The sequence below is a fragment of the Diadema antillarum genome, unplaced genomic scaffold, assembly GCF_040938485.1.
Source record: "Diadema antillarum isolate AM-2024a unplaced genomic scaffold, OU_Dant_1.0 scf00000107, whole genome shotgun sequence".
Classification (NCBI taxonomy): Eukaryota; Metazoa; Echinodermata; class Echinoidea; order Diadematoida; family Diadematidae; genus Diadema; species Diadema antillarum.
Genome location: NW_027270996.1, coordinates 2,989,272 through 3,017,064, shown reverse-complemented (window position 1 = coordinate 3,017,064; position 27,793 = coordinate 2,989,272). Strand labels below are relative to the sequence as shown.

Genomic DNA, 27,793 nt, shown 5'->3' with positions numbered 1-27,793 from the left:
AACTGGAAAAATTAAAGGACAAATTCACAAAATATAAGTGTGGATTGAGTGAAAGCAGCAATATTAGTAGAATAAATCAGTGAAAGTTTGAGGAAAATGGGAGGTACAATCCATTCAAAACTTATGAATTTTGACAGTAAATGGATGAGAAGACTACTATAGTACTACAGTTGTGATGTCAAGTATATACAACAAACAGAAAATATAAAGAGAATTCAACATATTTCATATTTCTAGCAAAATGAAAGAATGTTTGACTTACCACTTTCAGAAAACAAGGGGAACAATATTATACCCTTAACATGTGTAACAATCAAGGGGAATGTATGCTTTTCATGAAAAAATGAAATTATGTGGAATTCCCTTTATATTTTCTTTAGATTATTGCAATGTACATAAAAAACTGGGGTAGTGTTCTCATTCACCAATGGCTGTGCAGGGACTTCGACAATTCGTAACTTTTGAACAGATTGCCTAATTTTCCTCAAACTTTCACTGATATGTGTTCTACTAATATTGCTGCAGTAAATATCATCCACACATATATTTGGGCAGACATGTCCTTAATTGTACGAGGGGTTTTGTGGGTTAGTCTTTCCTCCAATCTCAAATAATAATCACAATTGCAGATCTCAAAAGGTCTCTGGCCCCGACGCGCTTGGTTTCACCTCTCTTTATTACACTCTCGTGGTAGATGGCTGTCAGTGCTAACAACAGCATGACGGTCCTTGAGAAAGGCTAATGTGTAGCACATCTGGCTCACAATCAGTTGGCTCAGGTTCAACTCCCAGTGAATGGAGCTGAACCCTAGCTAGCATGCTGCCCCCTCTAGGCAGAGGCAAAAATCCAACACTCTGTTCCTATAGCTGCTGGGATAAGGACATACAAAATGTAAGTCCCATGTGTGAGAATAGACACAAATCATGCATGTCACAGATCCTTTATTCATTTCTCACTGAGAGCAGGGGGTTTCCTATACTCCATGAAACACCAGAAAACTAGCAAGAGATCTGGATGCATGCTGTCCCCACGCATGTGGTTTACCCCCAGGCGACCAGCAACATAGCCAGCAGATGGTATCACTCCGACATACTGTAGACGTGCCATATCATCAAAAGGAAAGGCAGCATTTCTCTCTCTTCTTTTTCTTCTCTTCCTCAATCAATCTTCTTCAACATGTCTTCTCCTTCTCCTCTTCCTCATTCAACTTCAACTTTTTCTTCTTCTCCTCCTCCTTCCACTTGCAGCTAGGGATTAGCACAACACATCAGTGAAAGTTTGAGGAAAATCAGACAATTCTTAACAATATGTGACCCGCTACAACAAAAGGATCCGAAAGTCGAGGAAGGACAATTTTCTGAAAATTGCATGACATTATTCCCTTTACTCTTCTACTTTAATTTCATATATAGCACAACTCATAAAAGTACTCGCTTGCAGAGATATCGCTGATTTTATTAGCATGTCAAGTGGTTGAGGAAATTAGAGTTTCAAGAAAAACGCCTTCAAAGTTATCCTTCTGACGCTGTCATGATCACGGGGAGGCAAGACAGTTTTCACCGCTTAACAATAGAAGGTGTGCTCCTAGCAACCTCCGCGATGTTCATTCAAGCTTAGCGCCAGTAGTCTACACACGACCAATCAGTAATCAGGATGCCACGCACTGACCAATAAGATCACTCCCTCGTTGCTAGGGGCGGAGTCCAGTTGCGGTGCTAAATCCAAATCTTCGGACACGTTTCTGTTACATTGAAAGTCGGAAAATCATGGCCCAGAAAAACGCTGATTTCTTGCCTTTCTTTTGATCATTTAGCTTCGAAATTTCAGCAGATGATAGACAAAACTTTAGAGTACAGAATTATGCCAAAAACAGAAAACAGATGTGACTTCAAACTCGATTTTTCTCTGTTCAGCCGTCAGTGACTTTAGGATCCTTTTGTTGTAGCGGGTCACATACGTTATGATTTTTTTTAACGTATTGGTGCTGCCATTCATACCTGGACGAGAAGTCTACAACACTTTGTGGCACCATGTATGGAGATCAATATAAAGAAAACAAAGAAAATTCAACATATTGGCATTTTTCTAGCTAACTGAAAGAGCGCCTGAGTAATGTGCAGCTCTTTCAAGAAGCAGGGGGAATTGCCCTTAACATTGTTAGTAACAAGTCGAGGGAATGTATAATTCTCACAAAAGATATGAATTTTGTTGAATTCTCTATATATTTTCTTTGTAGCATTTTTCATAGACATATGTGACGTCATGAACTGTAGCAGTCTTCTCATCTAGCAATGGCTGCATCAAAACTTTCAAAAATGAATAAATTATGAATGGATTTTCCATCAATTTTTCTCAAACTTTCAGTAATGTGTTCTACTAACATTGCTGCTTTAATTGCCTTCACTCAGTTTCCATATACAGTATTATACAGTGTATTCAGGTTTAATTCCTCCTTTAATCCCCCACACTAGTATAAGAAAATAGGACTTTATGTTTAATGCAAACACAGTCAAATAACTACATCCTGACCTCACATTTTAGCCCACATCAACAGTCAGCTTTTGGCCTTAACAAACAGCTACATTCTACATTTTTTAAACATTTATTACATGTCAAATATATCCACCTCATAGTTATATAGAACAGCTGGTGGCTTTCAAAGTTAGCATATGTGATGCCCTTCCTTGCATTCTGCCAAAGATCTATACTCAAACAATCGCTCAAGAAGAAACTACATTTTTGTGGTTTGGTGCTGCATCTGGATGTAATTGTAATTTCTTACACGCGCAGTCATTGTTACCTTTCCATGAGGTGCTCTACGTAGATAAGTAGCTAAGTTAAGATGAAATAGCTTCCATCATCAAGCAGACTACATGGAAATTTCTACCGCTGCTTAAATCAATCAGATTTTGAGCCACATTCCACAGACACAGCGTCATCGGCATTCTTTCAAGTGCACTGTGTGAAGTGAAATATATACAATTTGACATTCACCTTTGACCCTCTGCCCTAGCTACACACAGGAAATGTTTTCCTTAACTCTTCGTTGTGAAATGCCCAATCTAACACCATCCTTGCCCTAAAGTTTTAAATCATCATTAAATATTGGAAACATTGACAGAGCTGGAAAGATAAACATATGGCTACACGAAAACAAAATGCTTGTGGCACTTTCAGTGGGAAGGCCATGAATACCAGGTAAACAACGTTGCCAGAAAAAGAGGGAAAAAACGAAACTGATGAAACGTGATTCAAAAGGTAACAAGGTTCCCCCCTAGTACAGAGGTAACCTGTGATGAAGAACCAGTAAGTGAGATACCATTTAGAATGTTTGAACATGTTGTATTTCTGCTGTGTATAATGAAAATTTGGTAGCTACAAAAGTTATAGTTTTAACACACATATACACATAAGAAACCTCTCAGAAATTGCAATGTCATTCATTTTTAGTATCAGCAGTTGGTTTAATTACACCTCCAAACATGCTCAATCTGGCTCAAGAGCATCAAAGGAGAGCCATTAATTATACATTAGAAATGAAATCACAGCTCTACAATTGCAAAACAGTACTTTCTGGACATGCATCAAACATCTTGGTAGATTCAGTACTATGTACCAGTATCCAGACTGGACTACTTGATATAACACCATGCAATATGTCCATTTGCAACATGATGAATTCGTCAGCACCACATCAATATATGGATCCCTGCAACTTGCAACACAAGTGCACAAATATAACATGCATGTGTTTGCTATTCACAGCTACAGCTCATATACTTAAGTCTTTTTTGACATTTTAATTGTGTAGAAGAGACCGTTTTCGTAATGTATCACAATATATGGATGTTTCTTTTCCAACAGCAGAGTAATGGCGTATTTCATTCACCTGCTCCCTGCCATTAAGTGCCATGGGCAGGAATTCACTTAGTTGTTGCTAGGGAGGGCAAGCCTTCGGCAAGCTCTGTGGTTGTTAAGGGCAACTTTTTGTGAAGAAAGCAAGCGTAAAATCCGAATACATTACAAGAACCCATCTATTGGGCATGGAGCACATTGGAATTATTGTAGGATGGAACTCTTACAACAGGAAGATTTTTCTTGGTCTCAAATGTCAGAAATTCCCTGAATAATTTGTTGATGTCATGAAGCAACTTCCGTTTGCTTGTAGTGGGGAAGTAATGTATGCAGTGGAGAGATGTGTTGCTTGTAACATGGAATGTATTACCCATTATACCAAGGCAGAACTAAACTAATCCACAGTTTTTCGATCCCCTTCCTTCCCTTTACTCCAGGACTGTGCAGGTTGCCTCTCTCTCTCCTTTTATGCATGGCATGCGTGTGTGTAGCATTGTTCACTGGATGCTTCAAAATTTGATGAAGCCATACCAAACCATACTGACAAAACAAACACACAAACCTAGAACTGAAGGAACATAACATCACTATGCCAAGAGGTTTACATAAATCTGTTATCATTTGCCTAACCATTCCACATATTGCTGTCCCTGCATCATGCTAAATAAAAAAGCAGAGAAACAAATCAATTGCACATGTGGGATTGAATTTAAGACATTCAGGTAGTACGATCCCATATCGAAAATACTGCCATAAAACGTAACCATATTTCCTATTTTGGTATCTGTGTATCTAGCAGCTTCCTCCCCAAGGTAGGAATTGCCTTGACCAAAGATTAACATTTTAAAAGCATTATCATCTTAGCAGGGGATAGGTTATAATGTTACATTCAGACTGTTTACAGAAGACCCTGATAAATGTCGGCTTTGCGCCTAGCTCGGAAGGTAACAACTGTAAACACAGAGTCCAATTCAGAGCAGACATCCTTCCGGCTGCACAAGGAACATACAATTTCACTGACATGTCAAACCTGTATTAGTGACCACCTGTGTGTAAAGACCACTAAATTTGTATTCCTTCACATAGCATTTTACTTCCTTAATAAACATGCACATAAAGAACACTTGCCCAGGAAATCCTTTGGGGTGGAAGGTGTAGGCTCCTCCATTGAGTGTGGTTTATTGACAGGTTTCATTGTATCACAATGGTTTAGAAACAATTATCATGACTGCTGCTATGTGCTCTCCACTTTGAAGGGCATTGCACCTGCTCATGGCAATTGGCATATCGTCGCTGGGGTGACAAGACCTTGTATCTGCAAATTTGGTGAAAATGACTTTTTTGGATTAATGGTCAAATAATGGGTTAAGTGATGTCCTGTCCAAATCCCAACTATCTTACTCCAAAAATGAAGCCACCACAGCATGTCAAAGGAAAGGCTATCCCATTCGCAACAGTGCTTTGGCCGCCATGTTTTTTGCTCTCCTGAACATTTGACATTTCGTAGATACAAGGTCTTGTCGCCCCAGCGACGACATAGCAGCTTATATCCATCACAATTCAACTTCCTCAAGCTGTTCCCCGACTTATGCAAAACAACATGAGTATACACTCTGCACCTTCCAATTCTTACACTTAATGGCATATTCTAGTTGCTGTGAGATACAAGTGTACTGACCATTAACCTTTGAATAGATGTTGCGGGACATGATGCTCTGATAATTGCATTGGGTGCACTACTGTACAAGAATCACATGAGGCCTCGTTAGAAGGAGACAACTTACTCTACTGTGCTCCAAAAGAAGACTCCTATCTTACCACAAATATCACTTTTACAAATAAAGGAGCCCAAAAAGCAACAAAGAGCAGATAGCCTGAATTCATGATTTGCTTACAAAAAAAACCCACATTCATAAATATATAAAAAATTTAATATTGCACATAGCATAAGATCTATTGAGTATTGTGAGTACAGACGTGTGTTGTACTCATTTGATTAAATCCGTACTTTGTGCGAGAAGCAGAAAGAGGTAGACTTCTACTAAAAAGTCAAAACTCAAAATGTTGATTAAGCCTCGTCCCTCATATATATTGACATCTCTTACAGCTAAAATTTCTATAAAACATACTCACTGCATAGTCCACCTAAAAATTGCATAACTCAAGAGACTTCACACCAGAGACATCTTTTGTGCCTCTGCAAAACCTTAATCACAGTACATTGTTGGATGCTCTTATTTGACAGAAGTGGTCCTGGGTCAAACAAACTTTATTGAAATCACCCAAGAAGGTTCATAATCTTTCTGACAGCTACAGCTTCCCTGCATACCATACTGATCAATTGTGCCAAATCTATCATTCACTCACATACGTAAGTGTAAAAGTCATTCAAAATTGTTGCTCTTTTTAAAGGGTAAAATTGACATGATATTGGCAACTGAAATTTTATCATTGCACAGCGGTTGAAATTTGGTGCAATCTGAAATCTGAAAGATAGGACTTATCACTTTCTTCATATCATCTGTCTTTTGAGTCACATACATGTATGTCGTGATCATTTTTATCTGAAATAAAAATATAATGCTGCAGTTGATTTACCAGTTAACAGGAAAACATATAGTTCACATATCTCTGAACAACTGTTGATTTTTGCTCAAAATGTACACTATGCATAAGAAATGTTTGAAATAACACTATGATAACACAATTTCAGTTGGGTAAAGACAAAAATGTGAAATATCAACTAAACAGGTTCAACGGAAGTACTACAGTCTGAGAACCCTGCTGGGCTGTGAGCATACCTGATAATTGACAAAAGCAGGGTCCGTCGATTTCTTCCATGTTATAATGAATCGCAGGCAGCTTGTTTTAAAATATGATTGCTAGGGCATGGTTGATCATCATGTAACATTCCACCCACTCGCTACTGAATGGGGAGGATACATGTATGTTTCAGAAATAAAAGTTGTATGCATACAATTGAAATTATTTCACACTTTTGATCTCAAAATACGCCAGCTCAACTCATCATCCTGGCAAATCCCGTCGGCCAGACACAATTCTGGGTAGACCCTGGTGTAAGATGAATTTTGAGCTCTTCTGGGAACTTTGTTTGGCTTGTGAATCACAACACACAATGACCATTTCACCACAATCTAGCAGGAAGAAAGAAGAATATCTTGCATTCAATCTTTACACACTCGCATTTCAGCAAATGCTTCTTCCAATACTCTTCCTGAATAGTCTTATCTTTCATGCCCCTTCCTCTTGACTTTCCAGTACCAGCTTGCAAAACATCCTCTTTTTTTTCGCATTAAAAGCTCCTATATATAGTAGACAATCTAGAAGCCTACGAAAGAGAACATATATGGTGACTCATTTTAATTCTCTACAGGAAATAAGAAAGTGGAATCCTTGACCTTTGTAACCTTTTTTCAGGTATGGCAAAGCATTGTGAACTTGAACAACTTCCCGGCATCAAATATTCAGCTTCCTTGGATCAAATGTAACCTTTGTCGACTGGTACAAAGAAATCCATTTTTCAATTTGTTTGTTTTTTTTCTTCAGATAATGGCTAAGCATGCAACTTGAGGATTCAAAATGGTTTGGAAAATCACAGTCTACTGCAAAAGATCTTGCGAAAGCTTTGGACAGAATGACTGAGCATGCACGAAATATGATAACCCACATACAATGTCAGGTATAGGCCTCGACAAAACTGAAAAAAAAAAAATGCTGAAGATCAGACACTCTCACAGCCACTAAGTGGACCAAAGTTCATACTATCTACACAGACTTGGAGTATTTCTCTCTCACAATAAATATGTAAGTTATTTGATTAACCTCCGAACTTTATGCAAACTCTGGCAAAACCTTACAAGCACATGCTGGATGTATGTCTCCAGTATCTCATCTGCAATATGAAAATGAAACCTGCTTTTCATTTCTTTTCTTTGCTTTTGTAGTGGTTTCCTGTCACTATACCAGGACTTCATTGAACATTCACCGGGAGTGGTGAGCTCAAAACGTATCTAGGTAATACTAGGTACATCAACATCCTGGGCAAAACTGAAAGTTACTGTATTATCTTTTATCCAGAAGCACATGACGACGTGGTAGAAAGTTCATTCAACCTTAATTCAGTATCACAAATCATTAGGAATCAATAAGTGACCGAAAGTACTCACATCCTACATCGAAGTGACAAATTGCAATACAATAATTTTTTTGTGGGGGCAGCCATTGTTTGCTGTAAGCAGCATTTACGTAGCAATGGCTGCTGATTGCACTGCTTTACAACATGCACAGCATAGAAACTGGCAGGTTATACAGGCAGTAGACTTTCATCCCACAGCAAATTGTTTTTAGTACACATACTGGACTGGGCAGGCCTGTAACTAGAATTTTATTGGGGGGGGGGGGGGGTAGAATTAGATGAAATGGTCGTTTTTAGTTCAAGTTTATGTTCAGTTCCATTATTTTACACATACCGAGCAATACCAAGGGCCTGCTGGGCACCACAAATACTTTTTCATGGGGGGGGGGGGGGGGAACAATAAAGTATAGTCCTACTTAAAATGTCATCCACACCAAAATCAAAGATACAATGTTCCTATTCAGAAAATGAGACACTAGTGATATCGTATGATCTGCAATGAGTAGAATTACACAATTACGTCACTGTCCACAACCATGGCCAGAACCACCTTCTCCCCCCACCTTTTACATGTACGATTTTGCTCAAAGTCAATGACATGCTGATTCTGTTTCATTACTTGCATTAGCATTAATTTTATCCATGTAATGTTATAGCAATCTACATCAAAGGTACTTTTACAATGGTTCTAGTTTGAAAAATTTGAGCTGCATCGTCCTTTGTGCTTTTAATCTCTGATATTGTAGAACTGAGAAGCGAAAAAAAATAAAGTTCAAAATAAATGCTTCAATATTTGAAAGCTACAACAGTGCTAAAATACACCATCTAGAAGTTGTTTCATGTGCATGGCAATATTTGTTCATAGATCTCTTGATAGTTATAGCATAGTTCTCACAACTATTTGCATGCTGGAGTGTATATTTCATGCAGTTGAACATCTTACAGCTTAGTAGTCAGCAAAGTTTTGACAATTTTTGGAATTTAGCCACCACAATCTTAAATACGGTAGTGTCTTTATTAACTCTGTTACTGGAAGTTCCCAGACAGCATACTATTTATGTAAAAAAAAAGAATAAGGCAAATTAAAAGGCACTTGGTTGCTAAGACATGCACACACTCAGCTGACTTTCCATAATTATGAAAAATTACAGGACAACTTAATCATCACAAGACTCATCCCTACATCACTTTTACCTTTCTAAAAAAAAACGTCTCAAGGACTGGCACAAGGTGAAACTCTGGACTTTACACAGTTGCTAGAAAATGGTGAAAATCTTGGTACCACTCAATTAACACTTCCAGCATATGTCATCTCAAAACACACATCAGGTAAGGAAGATAAATAAAACACTCATCACACACACACACGACTCAAATAAAACTCACTTCTTTATATACATATATGGACTTTATGTATCTCTCGATAAATACAGCAATGCGAGTGTGAGGTAAATGCATCACATTTTTCACATTTCAGAAATGCAATTTTTAATAAAAATCTTGAATATACTGTCATAGTTGAAAATTGTGACAAGGTATCAGTATTCAACTTTTTGATACAATTTTAATCTTAGACTGGACTTCATTGTTTCCCAGTTTGGAGAAAACATTTGAGACATTACGCAGCCATTCATCAGGAAAAACCCTAAAACTCAATCTCAAAGTTCCCAAAGCATGCTGCGAAAAGAGACTGGCCTCATTTCCAGGATATATTGAGATTGTAGTTCAGCTTCTTTGCCACCTTGCACCAGCCCTCGTAGTCCCTCCTGTTGATGGCAAAGCAGTCCATGAGGGTCAACGCCTCCAGACTATTCTGGCCGTCTAACACCAGCTGCGAGATGCCCTGGCTCGTGACGGCGTTGCACTCATGGAGCGTCAGAGACTGCAACTCGCGGAAGCCGTGGCTCGCCATGGTTTCTGCGATGATGGCGTCATTGAAGCTCGCCACGCGTATGACCTCCAGGGTCCGCAGCGAGCGGCATCGCGGGAAGACGTAGCTGAGCATGGCCTCTGTGAGGGTGATGTTTGTGTTGGTGCACCAGAGGGCCATGTCCTCGAGGTGTTGGAAGGGCCTCTGTGGGCCGGGCGGAGTCTCGTCACCCGAGTGGAAGCATATATCATCCAGCATCATGAACACGAGAAGCCTGCACAGGTTGGGACACAGGACGCCGATGCGCAACAGATCCAGTCCATCAAAGTCCTCCAGTGAGAGCGCCTTCAGCTGAGCGCCCCGCTTCTCGAGGTACTTCCACACCCCGAGCACCGTCAGATTCCCAGAGCTGGCAAGTTTCAGCTCCCGCAGGTGCTCCAGGCTGGCAAGATCTGAGACTCCCCTGGAGGAGAACCCACGGGCGAATCTCAGATCCAGTGAGGTGAGCTGCGGGCACAGGAACGAGATGAGTTTGAGGTGACTGTCCGAGAGGGTGGTGAAGTCGCTGCACTCCAGCAACCTCAGTCCATTCTGGCCTCTCTCCCGGTCCACACAGTCCCTCCCTGGTCCTCTTCCGTCTTCTGATGACTGCGAGAAGGTGCGGAGGTACTGGGCCGCATACTCCTCGGTGATCGGCGACTCGGCAATGATGCTCGAGATGAGGTTTGAGTTGTGGAGCTCGCAGAGCTGCGGGATGCTCCTCAGTAAGGCCCGGATGCCAGTCTCTGTCACCATGGAGGAGTAGAGGTCCAACTTGCGCAGCTGGAATCTTTGGTGCTGCATGGCCAGGTTGCACAGAATCCCCACATCATTGTCACACACCTGCAAAGATAACATACGTGATTATATGATATATCGTCTGTTGAGAATGAGGACGACGTTGAGGTGCCTTGAACACAATGGCTTCAGTGGCAACTTATGCCCTTATCTCTCATTTTTCATTTTCCCTTTTCTTTCCTTTCATCTTTTCTCCTAGGGCTTAGAAACATTGTATTAAGCACATTACAAATGTAATGTATCATTACTATTATTATTATCATTCTCACCTTATGATATGTGCAAGGCCCGACATTGGCGGTGGCTTGATGGCCCAAAGCCACTAAAAATTGGTGTTGGGCCATCAAAATTTTAAAAAGTTTATTTTTGCATACCGTACCTTTTTATCAACTAATATTAAAAATAGATAGCTTTGTTTCCTTTCATTTAGCACTTCTACATTTCTTCTTTTGGCCACCAACATTTAAAGTCTAATGATTTGAATGGGCCACCAGAGGAAAAAAAAAAAGTGTTGAGCCCTTATAAATGTATACATTTTATTTTTTATTTTTTATTCACAGATCCAAACTGAATCATCCAGAAAAATAAAGAATGTATTTCAAGCATTTGTCACATAGTGATTCTGTCAAGACAAACAAATACATTAATTTATCAGATGGGCCATCTGATGAATCAATAGCCATCATGGACCAGGGGCCCGTTGCATAAAAGTTACTATTGTGGTAACTTTGCCATCCAATGGTAACTTCCATGGAATTCTTGATTTTGATTGGCTGTTGAGTATTGTTGCCATGGTAGTTACCATTGGATGGCAAAGTTACCATAATAGTAACTTTTATGCAACGGGCCCCAGAGTGTCAGATTTGTGTAGAAATCCACCTTTTAAGCAGAGAAATAGAGAACTGTATAGCTGCAGTGTTGGTCCACAACATTGCAAGTCTTATTCACAGATTGCATAATCCATGATGTTTGATATACAACTGTGAAGGACATACTGCAATGTTAATGCACCAAACGCGGCACCTCAGAAAATTGCCTGCAGGTGACCTACCCAAAAACATTGGTGATCCATGGTCATGATTTACTGGTTAACGATTTTGAAAGGAAAGAAACACTGAATGTACCCTTAGCCCCTATGTCATTAAAGCTGTAACAACATGCAAGTTGCCATGCACTGAATTTACAGTACAAAACTATCCGCCAATGCAACTTCTATTTGCAACCCCATGACTTTCGGATGCAGAAAATTTGATTTTTTTGTTACTTGACAAGAATTTTACATCAAGTATTTGCTAAAGTCCTACTTTAACCCATTCCTCCCGCAATTCTGTGAGAGCCTCCAATGCCCCCAAATGAGATTCTGTTTGCAGGTCGACAGAGAACAGACAAGTTGGTGATCAACCTGTGCGAAAGCAGTCAAACAGTACAGGTATTCCATTTCCACGGTCAACTACATGTGTCACTATGAACAATGAAAATATCGATCGGGTGCCAAGTATGAATAGACCGTGCGCTGATGGTCTCACAAACTCTTTTGTTCTACACAAAAGAGTCACCTGAATGGAGCCAGTGAAGGCGAATAACTACTGAGCTCATCCTTGATCGCTATGTAGGGCCCTACATCTTCATATGAGTTTTACAAAAAAGGAAAATAATACTGGGAAACACACAGTTTTCATACAGAAAGAAAACTGATATTCATAGAAGAAACTGTAATCTTTCTATTAAAGCCATTTTTCTAGGCAGCATAACACAAATAAACATGAATTTAGGCCACGTATGCAGGCACTCTTGTCCACAATTTGGGAACCTGGTATACCAGGTTCCCGTACATCAGTTGACATCATGGGAACCTGGCATGCCAGGTTCCCGTAAGGAACGGGTTAATAATCCCCGCGTTCACATTAGTCCCCGTGACACGGGGAAAGTCCCACGCTGTGGGACTTTCTCCTCAAAAACTATAATGTGAACGCTCGCTGGGACTTGTCAAATCGGGTCCGGGGACAAGATTTGGAGGGGAGAGTGACCTTGGGGCGCAATTGATAGCATCCAGCTGTATTAATGAAATGTGCGCATGCGCTATGCCTGATTTCAAGTGGCAGAGCTCGCCCCACAGCTCGGGGACAGATGAGATAGAAGTGTGGACAGTCAGTCTTAAAAAAAGATAAGATCTCTGGTGACTGTCCCCGCAACGCGGGGTATGATCCATTCATTCTATTCATAGATGCTGTCATTTGAAACAAGAGACCCGCGGGTCTAGCGCTCACCTGAGTATCGCAAGTTCACCTTTCACGCAGTCACTAATCTAAATTAAAATTTGACCAGGCATTCTCAAGTAGAAGGTGAAAATGTACAATAAGGGCCCAATTTTTTAAAGATTCCTTAATTTGGGGGGATTGGGGCCCCCTGGGGCCCTCTGGGTGGGGCATGGTGCCCATTTTGATAAATTGAGATCCTGACCCCCTAGGGATGCTACCTGCCAAGTTTGACAAAAATCCATCATAAGGTTTTCAGGAAGAAGATGAAAATGTACAATTCAGGCCCCCATTTGGACCCTTCCAACCACCCCCCCCCCCCCCCCACCCAAGAGGGGCACCCCTGGATCTCCTATGAACAAACTTCAAACTACAGTCATTACTGTACTCACTCATAATATTATCTCAGCTCTATAACTTCTGATTCTAGAGAAGATTTATAAAGATTCCTTCATTTGGGGGGTTTGGGACCCCTGGGGGCCCCCTGGGTTGGGCATGGTGCCCATTTTAACAAATTGAGATCCTAACCCCCTAGGGATGCTACCTGCCAAGTTTGGTGAAAATGGGTCATGGGGTTTTCAAGAATAAGATAAAAATGTACAATTTAGGCCCCATTAGGACCCCTCCTCACCCCCTCCCCTGGGTCCCAAGGGGGGCACCCCTGATTCTGCCATGAACAAACTTGAAACTACAGTCATCAATGTACTAACTCATAGTATTAACTTAGCTCTATCACTTCTGCTTCTAGAGAAGAAGATTTTTGCGGATTCCTTAATTTTGGGGGGTCTGGGCCCCCTGGGGGCCCCCTAGGTGGGGCATGGTGCCCATTTTAACAAATTGAGTTCCTAACCCCCTAGGGATGCTACCTGCCAAGTTTGGTGAAAATGGGTCATGGGGTTCTCAAGAAGAAGATGAAAATGTACAATTTAGGCCCCATTAGAACCCTTCCCCACCCCCCTCCCCTGGGTCCCAAGGGGGGCACCCCTGATTCTGCCATGAACAAACTTGAAACTACAGTCATCAATGTACTAACTCATAGTATGAACTTAGCTCTATCACTTCTGGTTCTAGAGAAGAAGATTTTTACAGATTCCTTAATTTTGGGGGGTTTGGGCCCCCCTGGGGGCCCCCTGGGTGGGGCATGGTGCCCATTTTAATAAATTGAGTTCCTAACCCCCTAGGGATGCTACCTGCCAAGTTTGATGAAAATCGGTCTTGGGGTTTTCAAGAAGAAGATGAAAATGTAAAAAGTTTACGCACGACGCACGACGCACGACGCACGACGGACGCCGGACGAAGGGCGATCGCAATAGCTCACTTGAGCCTTTGGCTCAGGTGAGCTAACAACTGGACATTTCCCTGATTTAGGCTCCATAAACAATATGAATAGCGATTATATGGAAGGTAACAAAAATCATATTCTACACCCTATCCTGGGCAGCCACTGCTTTTGTTGGTATATTTTGTAATATGTTATAATTTGTATATACAGCGCATTGAAAATTTTTTCAAGTCTGAAATGAACTATATGATAATTTTCTATCAATATCATTATTATCGTTATCATTATTGTTATTGTTGTCGTTGTTATTGCTATCATTATTATCATTATTGTTATTATTATTATTATCATTAATATTATTATAATTATTATTATTATTATTATTATCATTATCAATATTACTATTATCATTATTATTATTATTATTATTATTATTATTATTATTATTATCAATATTACTATTATCATTATTATCATCATTATTACAAACCTGACAGTGCTGAAGGCTTAACTCTTGCAGGTCACTACATAGACGGAACAGGGACTGGACAGCCAGACTACTGATCTTTGTCTTGGAGAAATCTAGCTTGACAGCGAAGGGCAGGTTGTTCGCTAGGACCTCCAAAGCTGACGTCGTCACACGACGGCACCCGCGCAGGTTCAGGGACTTGATTTTCTGTGACAGACAAACAAAACGTTGCGCAAGAATTGTCTGACTGAAGAAAATGCCATTTCAAAAGGACGTTCATATTACACGTAGATGGTGTCAAAAGTGAATGTGATTTTTTTAATGGTACCTTGCATTCTAGCAGACCACATATTTCTTTTGTTGATACATTGTATCTCTAAATCCTGAATGATTCTTTAGATATACCGGGCTATTCAGCATTCTTTTTTTTTTCTTCTGTGGGACGGGAGTTTCAGGGTAAATCACATACTATAAGGTGTGGTATTTTCAAATGTAACAAAGGCATTCACTATCTGCGTAACAAAGGGATGAAAGTTCTTACTTGGAAATAACCCTCTGTGTGTAAACAAGGTTAATTTCCAAGTGGCTCACTTTCTGAAAATATAGAGAGAGACAATTTCGCCTGCGACACAGATTCTTTGTTTATTTCTACTCAGGCACACATGCACTTTACATTAACATCTTCAATTCTGTGACAGATGAATCTTTACGGTATTTTGATGTGGCAGCAAATAAATGCTTCATTAACCCGTTGAGAACGAGCCCCAAGTATACTCGGGCAAGTGTCTATCGGAAATGCGTGTTGTAGCAAAATCAGCCCGTCCTCAATGGGTTAAATAGCAGCAGCATGCATCTCATTCAGATATTCTACATTTTACTTGCAAAAATGAGTGTGCATTATCTCTTGACAAAACAGTGGTACATATTGCTCAAGTTCTATGAAGCTAACGGCTCCTTGTACTAAACGACATCTCTTGCCTACAGATACCAATGCAAGGTACTTTACTTTGAGGGAAAAGTAACACCTCAGCAAAATCTAGTGAAGAAATACTGAAAGGGAAACAGGCAATACTTGCTATTCATTCATTTATCCATTGTTTATACTCAATGAATGATAGACCTCTCTCATACCTCTGTGTGCAACATCAATTTCCTCTTTATAGGTACATGTATGCATGTGAAATATATGCATGATTGTGAACTTTGTGTACATTTGGCTCATTTGAACAGCAAGGGTTAAATGGACAAATCCAAGGGTAGTTTAAAAGTGATAGCATAGTGAGAATTCTGGATATCATACCTTATTTCATATTTGCAGTAGATAAAAAGGGGATCTGGGATTAAAGTCACAATGATGTCACAACAGTTACTTTAAATAACCAATTGAGGATGAATCCCACGTATACTCAGGCAAGTGGCTATGGGAAATGGGTGTTGTAGAAAAATAGCCCGTCCTCAAAGGGGATGGCTAGTAACTGATCAGTGGGAATCAGTGGGAATGCTGGGGGATGATTGTTCCAATCCTTGTGGGATTCATTTAAGAGTATATTATATATCTATTGTTGTGTGAAAATTATTTGCTTCAGAATGGTCTCATATTCAAGTAATGTGCATTTCAATGTTTCCAGGTTAGCATGCCTGTACAGCGTCGATCGTTAACGGCCTGTTAACGATCGCCCTGTCACTGTACAGGCATGCTAACCTGGAAACATTGAACTGCACATTACTTGAATATGAGACCAATCTGAAGCAAATAATTTTCAAACAATAATAGATATATAATGTACAGTTAAACTCGCATAAGTCAATCTTCTCGGGACTGAGCAAAACACATCGACTTAGGGAATTTTCGACTTGTGCGTAAGTCGAAAAAAATTGACTTACAGTTACACCACACATACATATGTATAATGTATGTATGTTGTCTACTCTGGAGCCGAGAGCTGGAGCGGTGTGCCCGATGTTTGCCCTTAAGCAAGACACTTTATCCACATTGATGCAGGCCAGGGCTCCACACTAACTTTTATTTTGATGGCCTGATCGGGCCACCAAAATGATTGATTTTTATTTTTTGGTGGCCCCCCCCCCCCCAAAAAAAAAAAAAAACCCAAGCAAAACTAAATCGGTCCTACTGAACATAGTAGGACTAAACATAGTATTACTGAAGTGATACAGGACGGTACCCATCACGTCTAGAATAAATAAATAGAAAATTTAATCATCTTATACCGTTATTCTGAGTTCTAAGATTTAGCAAATAGGCTTATAGATTATTATAAAAGTTGATGCCTATTTAGGTGGTCAAAATTTATGTTTGAAATGAGAAAGTGGGAGCATTTGCAGACATTCGTAAACATCCGACATTTGTTTTAGCATCGTAAAGAGCCGAAAGTTACCGTTATTTATTTCTGATTGTAAAAGCAACAAAAGCAATCATCCACCATTTACAAGTATTTTAAAGGACAAGTTCACCTTCATAAACATAAGGATTGAGAGAATGTAGCAATATTAGTAGAACACATCAGTGAAAGTTTGAGGAAAATCAGACAATCCGTTCAAAAGTTATGAATTTTTGAAGTTTTTGTGCAGTAACCGCTGGATGAGAAGACTACTGCAGTGTATGTATAACTTAGATGTCACATGCGTACAACAATATAAGGAAAATATAAACAGAATTTCACAAAATTCCGTCTTTTGAAAAAAGTACACATTCCCCTGACTCGTTACCGACATATGTTATGGGTAATATCATTCCCCCCGCCTTCACAAAGAGGCAAGTCAAGTGCTCTTTTATTATGCGAAAAAAGTGAAAATATGTTGAATTTTCTTTTACATTTTCTTTATACTGTTGTACACATATGACTCACAAGCTGTAGTAGTCTCCTCATCCAGCGGTTCCAACACAAAAATTTTAAAAATTCATAACTTTTGCATCGATTGTCCAATTTTCCTCAAACTTTCACTGATGTGTTCTACTATTATTGTTGCATTCTGTCAATCCTTATGTTTATGAAGGTGAACTTGTCCTTTAACACCTTCTGGAGCCGAATGTTACCGTTAATCATTTTCAAATATACAAACAAGCAACCGACATTTATTCTATGATCTTATACGGAGCTGAATATCATCCTTATTCATTTCCGAACGTGAAAGCAAACATCCGCTTTTTATCTTATCATCTAACTGAGCCGATTGATACCGTTAATCATTTCCAAATGTAAAAGAAACAATCTGTTTCCACTTATTTTAGCATCGTACGGAGCAGAATATTACCGTTATTCGATCTCCAAATTCAAAAGCAAACACCAAACATTTATTTTATGATCGTAAGGAGCCGAATGTTACTTCTGTCCACTTCCGAAAGTGAAATGAATCATCTGACAATATTATTTCAGCATCGTAAGGAGCCGAATGTTGTACTGTTTTTCATATTTGAACGTCAAGGCAGACATCCGACATTTACTTTACCATCAAACACAGCTGAATGTTATTGTTATTCATTTCGAAATGTTAAATAGCAAATGCATGCATTTTTGGTGAACCCGGTCGCAAATTAACCATTTGCGAAATCGTGATTCGATTCGCGAAAAGACTCCGCTAAATATAAGGCATAGATCGCTACTCTCGGCAGGGGCTACGTCGTCCTTTCACCAGGTCTCGTTACAAAACCAAAATCTCGCGTGAGTTCTTGCGTTACCTATCGTTAATTTGCGCTAGGGATCTTTACTCATCGTTACTACAAACAATAATTTTCCCGATCGTTAGTTTGCGTTACTAACGATTCAGGTGAAACCGCTTGCGCTAATGAAATGTTAATGTTTATTAACGCAAAGTTTCTTTTTGTACATACTGTATGTAAACAAAAACTGGCATCTCGTGATTTTGACAGTGATTTATTACACAATAAAATCTTATTTGACTTAGGCACAGTGAATTCAATGGTTTTTCCGTGAAAGTGTTCTTGGAATTTCATTGACTTAGGCAAGTATTCGACTTGCAAAATTCGACTTGTGAATGAATTAATACATGTAAGGCGCACCTGGTAAAGTAGGGACTGCGAGCGACGGAGAGCGACACTCAGCGACGGGGACATATTGCGAGAACAATGAAGTGCGTCGCAGTATGTTTTCACTCCGTCGCTAAGCGTCGGTCAAAGCAGTACGCGCCATCATTTTGATGATACCGCGACACTTGCCGACGCTTGCTGACACTTGCCGACACCCTCGAAAGAAGCTGTTGATTTTTTCTATGTTGCGTGACCTCCGCTCACGCAAGTGTTCGTTTTAATAGCGCCGACGTTTCGGGACATGGCGCTTGAGATGTAGCGAGATTTCTGAATGGTCACGGCCAGTGCTCAAATTGAATAGCGAGCGACGTGTCCAGACGCGCCTCTCCAGATTACAAATGATGTTCGTGATAGCCCGACGATGAGCGACGTGTCCCGACGCTTTCCTTTGTCTCAACATTGGTTATGAGTTGATTTGCGTTTCGTTTGGCTACTGTAAAAGTGGTTTCTTTCGCGTACAGAAACTTTCGCGGTTTCCATCGGTGCCGACTTTTTCGCGTGTGTTTAAATTCGCGGTCGGTAATGACGGCGTTGTAACAACCCACGAGTTCAAAACGTAATTATGGGGTGTGATCTCACTGAACGGGGAACACTTTAGGGCTTTTTACACTTGTAAATTTTTGCTTAGCCCCGGACCAACGGTGGGGCTAAGGGGGGGCCTTAGCCCCACCGTTGGTACGGGACTATCCTTAGCCCGCTTTCTGTTTACACTCGTTTTTGCCAAAGTGGGCTAGCCCCACCGATAGTACGGTACTATCTGGCCCTGCAAAATAGCAGGGGTTAGCACCGCAATTGCGGTGCTAGCACCGCAATTGCGGTGCCAAGCAAGTGAGTGTAAACAGAACGAAAAAATAATCCTGGGCTAACCGACGGAGACAAAGTCCGACCTTCACTGACCAATCAGAAACGAGGTAATCAAGTGCTGCCGGTGCGTGCGTGTACGTGTACAGTACACAGCGTAATTATGAATATTCATGTGGTTTGGAAAGTCTGGGGCTAAGAAATACAAGTGTAAAAAGGTCAGTTTTCTCCTTAGCCCCGGACAAGAGATAGTACGGGACTAATTGGCGAGTGTAAAAAGCTGAAAAAATTGGTACGGGACTAACGATAGTCCTGGGTCAGAGAAAGTCCGGGGTTAAGAAACGCAAGTGTAAAAAGCCCTTTTGAAAGTAGCGATCGAAGAGGGTTTATGAAAACACATGTAGGTCTACACTTAAACGCGAATGTATGCCTTAATTAGGCAGCTCCATACATGTAAAATTTTGCATGCATGAGGTGAGATCTTTTTTTATCTGTCAAGTGACTCAAGAACTAAATACAGTGTATTACGAAGTCGTCCTATTTCTCCCGTAGGAAAAAGTCAGAATGTTTGCCTTTACTTTTGGAAATGAACAGCGGCAACAATCGGCTCCGCAAGATGCTAAAATTAATGTCAGGTGTTTCATTTTAATTTTGGAAATGAATAATGGTAATTTCGTATGATACTAAAATAAATGTCGGATGTTTGTTTATACTTTTGGAAATGAATAACGGTAAGATTCAGCTCCATACGGTGCTAAAATTGATGTCAGATATTTGATTTTGCGATCGGAAATGCATAAGGATAACATTTTGCTCCGGAAGATGCTGAAATAAATGTCGAATATTTGCTTTGACTTTCGGAAATGATTAACAATAATATTCAACTCCGTACGATGATAATAAATAAACGCCGCATGTTTGCTTTTACTTTCGAAAGTAAATAGCAACATTTGGCTCCAGAAGATGCTAAAATGACTATCAAATGATTGCTTTTACGTTCGGAAGCGAATAGCAGTACTATTCTGCTCCATACGATGCTAAAATAATTGTCGGATGTCTGCTTTTTAAATTTCGAAATGAATAACAGTAACATTGATTCATTAAAATTGATGTTTGATGTTTGCTTTGACGTTCGGAAATGAATAACAATTATATTCAACTCCGTATACGATGATAAAATAACTGTCTGATGTTTACTTTTATGTTTGAAAGTAAATAGCAATAACATTCAGCTCCGGAAGATGCTATAAATGCTGGATGTTTAATTTAACGTTCGAAAGTAAATTAGCGATAACATTCAGCTCTGGAAGATGCTAAAGTAAATGTTGAATGATCCCTTTGACGTTTGGAAATGAATACCAATAATATTCAACGCCGTGTGATGGTGAAATAAATGCCGGATGTTTGCTTTAATGTTCGAAAACAAATATCAATAACATTCAGCTCCGGAAGATGCTAAAATAAATGTCGAATGATCCCTTTGACGTTCGGAAATGAATAACAATAATATTCAATTCCGTACTATGATCAAATGAATGTCGGATGTTTGCTTATACTTTCGAAAGTAAATAGCAATGACATTCGGCTCCGGAAGATGCTGAAATAAATGTCAGATGATTGCTTTTACGTTCGGAAGTGAATAGAAGTAACATTCTGCTCCATACGATGCTAAAATAAATGTTGGATATTTGCTTTTACATCTCGAAATGAATAACAGTAACATTCAGCTGCGTTTGATGGGAAAGTAAATGTCTGATATCTGCCTTGACGTTAAAAATGAACAACAGTAGGCCCTACTTTTCGGCTCCGTACGATGCTAAAATAATATTGTCAGATGATTCATTTCACTTTCGGAAGTGGACAGCAGCATATAACATTCGGCTCCGTATGATAAATAAATGTCGGATGTTTGCTTTTAAATTTGGAAATGAATATCAGTAATATTCTGCTCCGTACGATGCTAAAACAGTAAGAGATTGTTGCTTTTACATTAATTTTGGAAATGACTAACTGTATCAATCGGCTCAGTTAGATGCTGAAATAGATAGCGGATGTTTGCTTTCACGTTCGGAAATGAATAAGGATAACATTCAGCTCCCTAAGATGCTAAAATGAATGTCGGTAGTTTGCTTTTACATTTGAAAATGATTAACGGTAACATTCGGCTCCGTAAGGTGCTAAAATACTAGTAAATGTTGCATGATTGCTCTTACAATCGGAAATGAATAACGATAACTTTCGGCTCTTTATTGTGCTAAAACGTTAATGTCGGATGTTTTTAAAATGTCTGCAAATGCTCCCACTTTCTCATTTCAAACGTAAGATTTGACCACCTAAATAGGCATCAACTTTTAAGTAACTAACAGTGTGTGGGATTATTCCGAAGGTGCCTTAGTCTGAACACTCTTAATCCGGCACGAAATTTTATTTATTTATTTATTATGTATTTATTTATTTATCTATCTATTTGTTTATTCACTCATTTATCTTTTGAGTTTAACAACGATTTAATATCGACCCCCGTTTCGTTTTCGAGTCGACGATTCTTCAAAAAACGATCCCCCCCCCCCCCTTGTTCGTCAATTTGGGATTTACGAGCCTTCGGAATGACTGTAACTACGTTTATTTTTTTTTTCAGTCGATTAGGGGATGGGGGGGGGGGGTGATTCAGAAAATAAATATAGAAGGGAGTGAAAATCTTGAGGCAAGAAATACAAGTAAGTGAAATTCTCAGTTTGATATCGTTCATTTTTTTTTGCGTGATGTGTGTATTCTGGAAAGGGGGAAGGGTAATTCAGAAAAGAAATATATAGACGGCATCAGGGAAAATTTTGAGGCAAGAAATCAGTTTCTCAGTTTGACATTGTTAATTTCTTTGCGTGGTGGTTATTATTCCAAAAAGAGTCAGGTATGATGATACCGGATAGGTGTATATACTTATATTCCGATGGTTCGTTCTTCCGTATCCGAAAAACGCAAATTCCATGTTTGTTACTATAGTAATCTGAAAGTGTAGTAGGGTTTGTTAATCCGAACATTTTGTGACATTCCGAAGGTTCGTTAATCTGAAAATGGGAAATACGGTTCGTTAATCTGAAAACGAATAATGTGGTCAAAAATTTGTTTTGTTTTCGGATTAACAGCATTTAGAAAACCAAACCTTCCTTCGTTTTTGAATTGACGAATCTTCAAAACAGCAACACAGTTTTGTTGTTGCTTTTATTTTTTTTTTTCGAATAACGAGACTTCGGAAATTGCAAACTTTCAAAGTAACGAACAGTTACGATTTTTTGTTAATCATTAAAGCGAGTAGTGGAGGATAATTCAGAAAAGAAATATAGACGGGAGGAATAATCTTTGATTGATGATGATGTTGGTCATGTTTCTGAATGTTTATAGAAAAAGGCTGAGTGATCTGAGTGATGGTGATGATAAGTTATACTAATGCGAGTGTAAGACAGCTTGCAGAACATACTTCTTTCCCTTCCGGCCCATGAATGGTGCAAAGAAAAAAAAAAATACATACACCTCACAACAAAAAGAACCACGTGCTAGCAACCTTCGTAAAGTTAAATCTAGAAGTTCATTACCAGCAAAGGGGAAAAACACAACAGTAACTGAAGCAAAGAGATTGTGTAGGCACTCTCTGGCATTTACGAGAAACTTGACACCCCACCCTTCTCCCCTCCTTGTGGAAAATTTCCACAAAACCAGGTGCCAGACCCAAGGTGCCAGACGAAAGAATGCGCGCACTGGAATAAACCGCGTGTAAATAGCCTGGAAATATCGATCGAAGAACTAGCTCATGAGTTGTCATCGCAAAGATCATGATTCTAATTATAGCCTTTCTTTTGACCGTTAGTAGAAATATCGAACAGTTTATTATTGTGTACTTAATTGAGTATTTTAAATGTTTACTGAACTACAAATTGTACAGGAAGGGATTGGTTACTCACAGAAATATACGAAAGGCCTCGTATGCCCACACAAATTCACTACGAGTATGTGATGCAGCCACTACCGGGTTAGACAGCAAAATCCTGACAATTTCACGCTCAAAACTACGTATTACTTTGGAAAATTTGAAGGAACTTCACCTACGAACTGTGAAGTTATTTGGCTATCAACATTCGTTCGTTTTTGTTTTTTGTTTTGTTTTTGTTTTTTCCTCGTTTAAAAGACATAATTTCTTCGTATGGAACGTAAACTGTTTAGCGAACATCGTTATGGCAGACTTTGTGATATCAGTCAGGGGGAAAGAAACTGGAATAGTTAAGATGTATAGAATCCAATAAATAACATGAAAAAGCCTGTAAATAACACATGACTATGTTTTATAGTAAACAATAACTGGATATACCCAAAACATTTTGCATTGAAAGAAAGATATTATTCAGAGGGGTGAAGGTTCAGATGCGAGTTTCTTCACTTTGCCTCCCTCTACAAATTAAATTTGTTAAGATCGCAACTGCTGATCTGTAAATCAACAAACATGTACATCTGAACTTACTCGTTGCCCTATTGTGATGTGGAGCGAGTTTTACCTTGCATTTTAAAAGGCGAGTTTTCTTTCTGTTAAATCATCCTCAGTAACTGATCTCTGCAATATTAATGTACGAGTAGGCCCTTTAGCTTCTTACTTAGTCTAAACACGATTTCAGTCGATTTTGCTATTAACAGTTCAAGTTTTTGCGTTTGTAAACGGCATTCACTGGTGCTTGCTTGTTTGCTTGCTTGGTACATTTCTGTCATGCGGCTGGCAGTTCGTGACTTATATTTTCCACCTCTCTTTTACGGTCAGCAACGATTTGATAAACAAATTCATAGGGTTCATCAACAAGATGGTGCACATAACGTGATACAATGCGTATTCAGCACATTGGCGTGGTGGCGTAGAAAATTAATGAACAAGCACTAATCTGTCTTTTTTTTACGCATCGCACTGTGTCTTGCAAGGAAGGTGTCTCAGTCACCCCCTACACCACAGACTTTCAAGTACAGTGTACAGAGTAACTTTGATCAGAGACAATTACGGCTTGCCGATTTCAAAACAGAATGTCCACGCCACGCCTCGTGCGAACAAAAGACGGATTAGGAGGCAACTCATTCACTAACTACCCAGCCCTTGTCGCTGCATAGAATTGCACTGCGTCTGGTCAGGCTTACTAGCAATTCCCTCAGAAGAAGGTGACGGGCACTCTCCGCAGAACTCTAAAGAAGTTCTGTGGCACTCTCTCGTTTCGGGACAATTATTTTGTGATTGAAAAAAAAGAAGATTTTTGGGAATGAACTGGATGATAACACATTTGCTCCTGCGATAATTGTTCTTGCATGTATTTTGTGCATGTGAAAAAGCGTTCGAACTTTGTTTCCAGTGTCCCGTGGAAACTCGATTAGGCATAGGAGATCCTGATGTAACAAAATAATACCCGATATAACAAACTAATTTCTCCGGTCCCAACGAATTCATTTTCTGTTTTGTATTGTTTATTGTGTACTGATAAAGATTACAAAGAACAAAATATGTCTGTCTCAAGATCTCGTCATAGCGAGTTGCCACGTGTTGACTTTGTATAATTTTCGCGTGGTGTTCGCTGCTGCAAACTTCGGCGAGGGCCTTTACTCATTGTTTTATTTCCTCTGTTTCTCATACCTCGTTTGGTACGATTTCTTTTGTTTAATGTCACTTTATTCGTTCCCTTTGTTTCGAAGTACCGGTATGTAAAAATTCTTTCAGGTGTCTCTCTGGTTACAGCTCGTTATTCCGAAGGTTCGTTATTCCGAAGGCTCTTTATTCCTAAGATTTGTTATTCCGAAGGTTCATTGTTCCGAATTTCAGATTCGGATTAACCAATCTTCGGAGTAACGAACCTTCGGAATAACGCCACAAACTTTCGGATTAACGAACCTTTTTCATTTTCGGATTAACGAACCTCTAGGTATAGGGAATTTGCGTGTCTGCGTCTGATTAACGACCCTTCGGAATAACGAACCTTCGGAATAGCGAACCTTCGGAATAACGAACAGCACCCGTCTCGGTTACTGCACATGTATTTTCGTAACGGCGATTTCTCCAATTTGCTGTAGTACTGCATATTTCGAAGGAAGTTCGATCCCAGCCTCTTCGGTGTGCTGTGTGATATTTTGTACTGTTTGTGTTGTTGTCTGAGAGGTTGTTGGTACTTTGTGATTAGTTTGCTTAAGTGTTATCTCGAGTGATGATGGTGGTCGTGTTCCTAATTTTGATACGAAAAGGGCCAAGCGATGGTAATGATATTACTGATGCTGGTGTAAAAGACAGCTTGTTGAGCTACGTGTCCTCCGTCTGATTTCATTTCTCCCTCTTTCACTCTTCTTCTCTTCCCATGAATGATGGGAAAAATACATACACCTCACCTTCGTTAAGTTAAAACTAAATGTTCATTACCAGCAAAGGAAAAAAAAAATAAGGGGAAAAACACGAACGGATTGTATGCGGTCGAACCTTATTTAATTTTCGAATGAACGAACCTTCGAAATAACGAAACTTCGAAATAACGCCACAAAATGTTCCGATTAACAGACCCTTTTTCATTTTCGGATTAACGAACCTCTAGGCATAGGGAATTTGTGTTTCGGCATGTTACGACACCGAGATAACAGTCCATGTGAGCACCTCTCCAAGTTTACAGCCAAGGGACTTTGAAAGCTGTCGTGCGTGTCTGTGGGTGTTAAGGTAAGTTAGTAATCGACGCTGAAAATTATCGAAGAGTCCGTCGACGTTCAATCGACGAGGGAATTGCAAACCCAACGGCTGCTTATAAGGTACCACCAAGATAGGAAAGAATGAATTTTATGAAAACCAAAACAAACGAATGAACACGAGTGTGAGCGCTGGTACCAAGGTATGTTGTGATACACATCGATAATAACATTTTATTGGTGATGCAGTTATGTTCCCTATCTATATACATTACTTTTTTGTCTTAATACTAGATGAATGATGATACTGTTGATTCGTGAATGGACAGAGAAAAATAAATCGTGATGAATGAACAGTCACTGATGCCAACATGTGAATGTCCAGACCCCCTTCTTTGATGAACATTTTAAACCTTTTCGTATTTAATCAGTGTGTATATAAAGACGAAATTTAGACGAAAAGTTTAATGACATAGGTTTAATACAGAATTTAAAACTGCTGTCATGAATGTGACAGCTTTGTAGAGCAGATCTATATCAGCAAGATGATGTTCTCTCTTTGAAAACAATGGTTTTACCAAGAATTACAAACAACGCACCAACGCGCGCTGGAAGATTAAATACTACGTTAGTATGCTTCATGATGATGACTACAATCGGCCTCGTATCTATACTTGCCACTAAATACAACTGTACTTAGTGGGTGCTGTTCGTTATTCATTATAAAGTAAAGAATGGCATTATAAAGTACAAGTGTATAAAGAAATTCGGCATTTTATATCCTTAACTTTTCCACAGCTGCGTGCAGTCACCAGCTGTCCGAAATACTTCCACAATCCCCTTTTCCGTTTCTCTGTCCAGCGTGCAGGCACTCTCTTTATTTCTTTCTTTCCCTTCTTCCCTTAAATGTGTGTGTGTGTGTGTGTTTTTTTTTTTTTTTTGCTAAGGGTATTCCTTTCAATCGTATCCCCCTCAGTTTAGTCATGCCATGTTGTTGTGTCTCTGTTCTTTGTTTCATTTTGTCTTATTTCTGTATTATGTACATGTACTTGTACTTACAACAAGTATTTTTGAAGATATTTTAGAGTGGTCCACAATCTACAAGCAATGCTTTTTAGTGGACCCCTCAGTTCTCATTTTTTTATCCTTCAAACATAACTTTGTAATTCCAGTATGTGTGCATATCTTTGCAAGTTTGTTGATTACCATTGATTGTTATACTTTGTAATGTATATAATTATGCTTATGATTGAATTTGAGATTTACTTTGTGTTATGTTTTGTGGAATGAAAGAAAAAAATGAAAATGAGAATGAAATGAATCAAATCAAATCAATTCAAAATTCAGAAGGTTCGCTATTCTGAAGGTTCGTTATTCCGAAGGTTCGTTGATCCGAAATACGCAAATTCCCTATATCTAGACGTTCGTTAATCCGAACATTTGTGGCGTTATTCCGGAGATTCGTTAATCCGAAAATGAAATTCGGGAATAACGAACCTTCGGAATAACGAGCTATAACCT

General features: G+C 39.4%; 1 protein-coding gene across 1 annotated transcript in view; it reads right to left on the bottom strand.

The window, feature by feature from the left end:
- Positions 1–9,372: 9,372 nt before the first annotated feature.
- The window catches only part of LOC139719198 (uncharacterized), a 33,495-nt gene continuing 15,074 nt past the window's right edge, over positions 9,373–27,793 (bottom strand). The window contains exons 4-5 of the mRNA XM_071630628.1: positions 14,746–14,931; positions 9,373–10,763 (exon numbers count right to left, since the gene is read on the bottom strand). Coding sequence (XP_071486729.1) covers positions 9,708–10,763; positions 14,746–14,931 — 1,242 coding nt within the window. The 3' untranslated portion in view covers positions 9,373–9,707. The remainder of the gene's footprint in view (positions 10,764–14,745; positions 14,932–27,793) is intronic.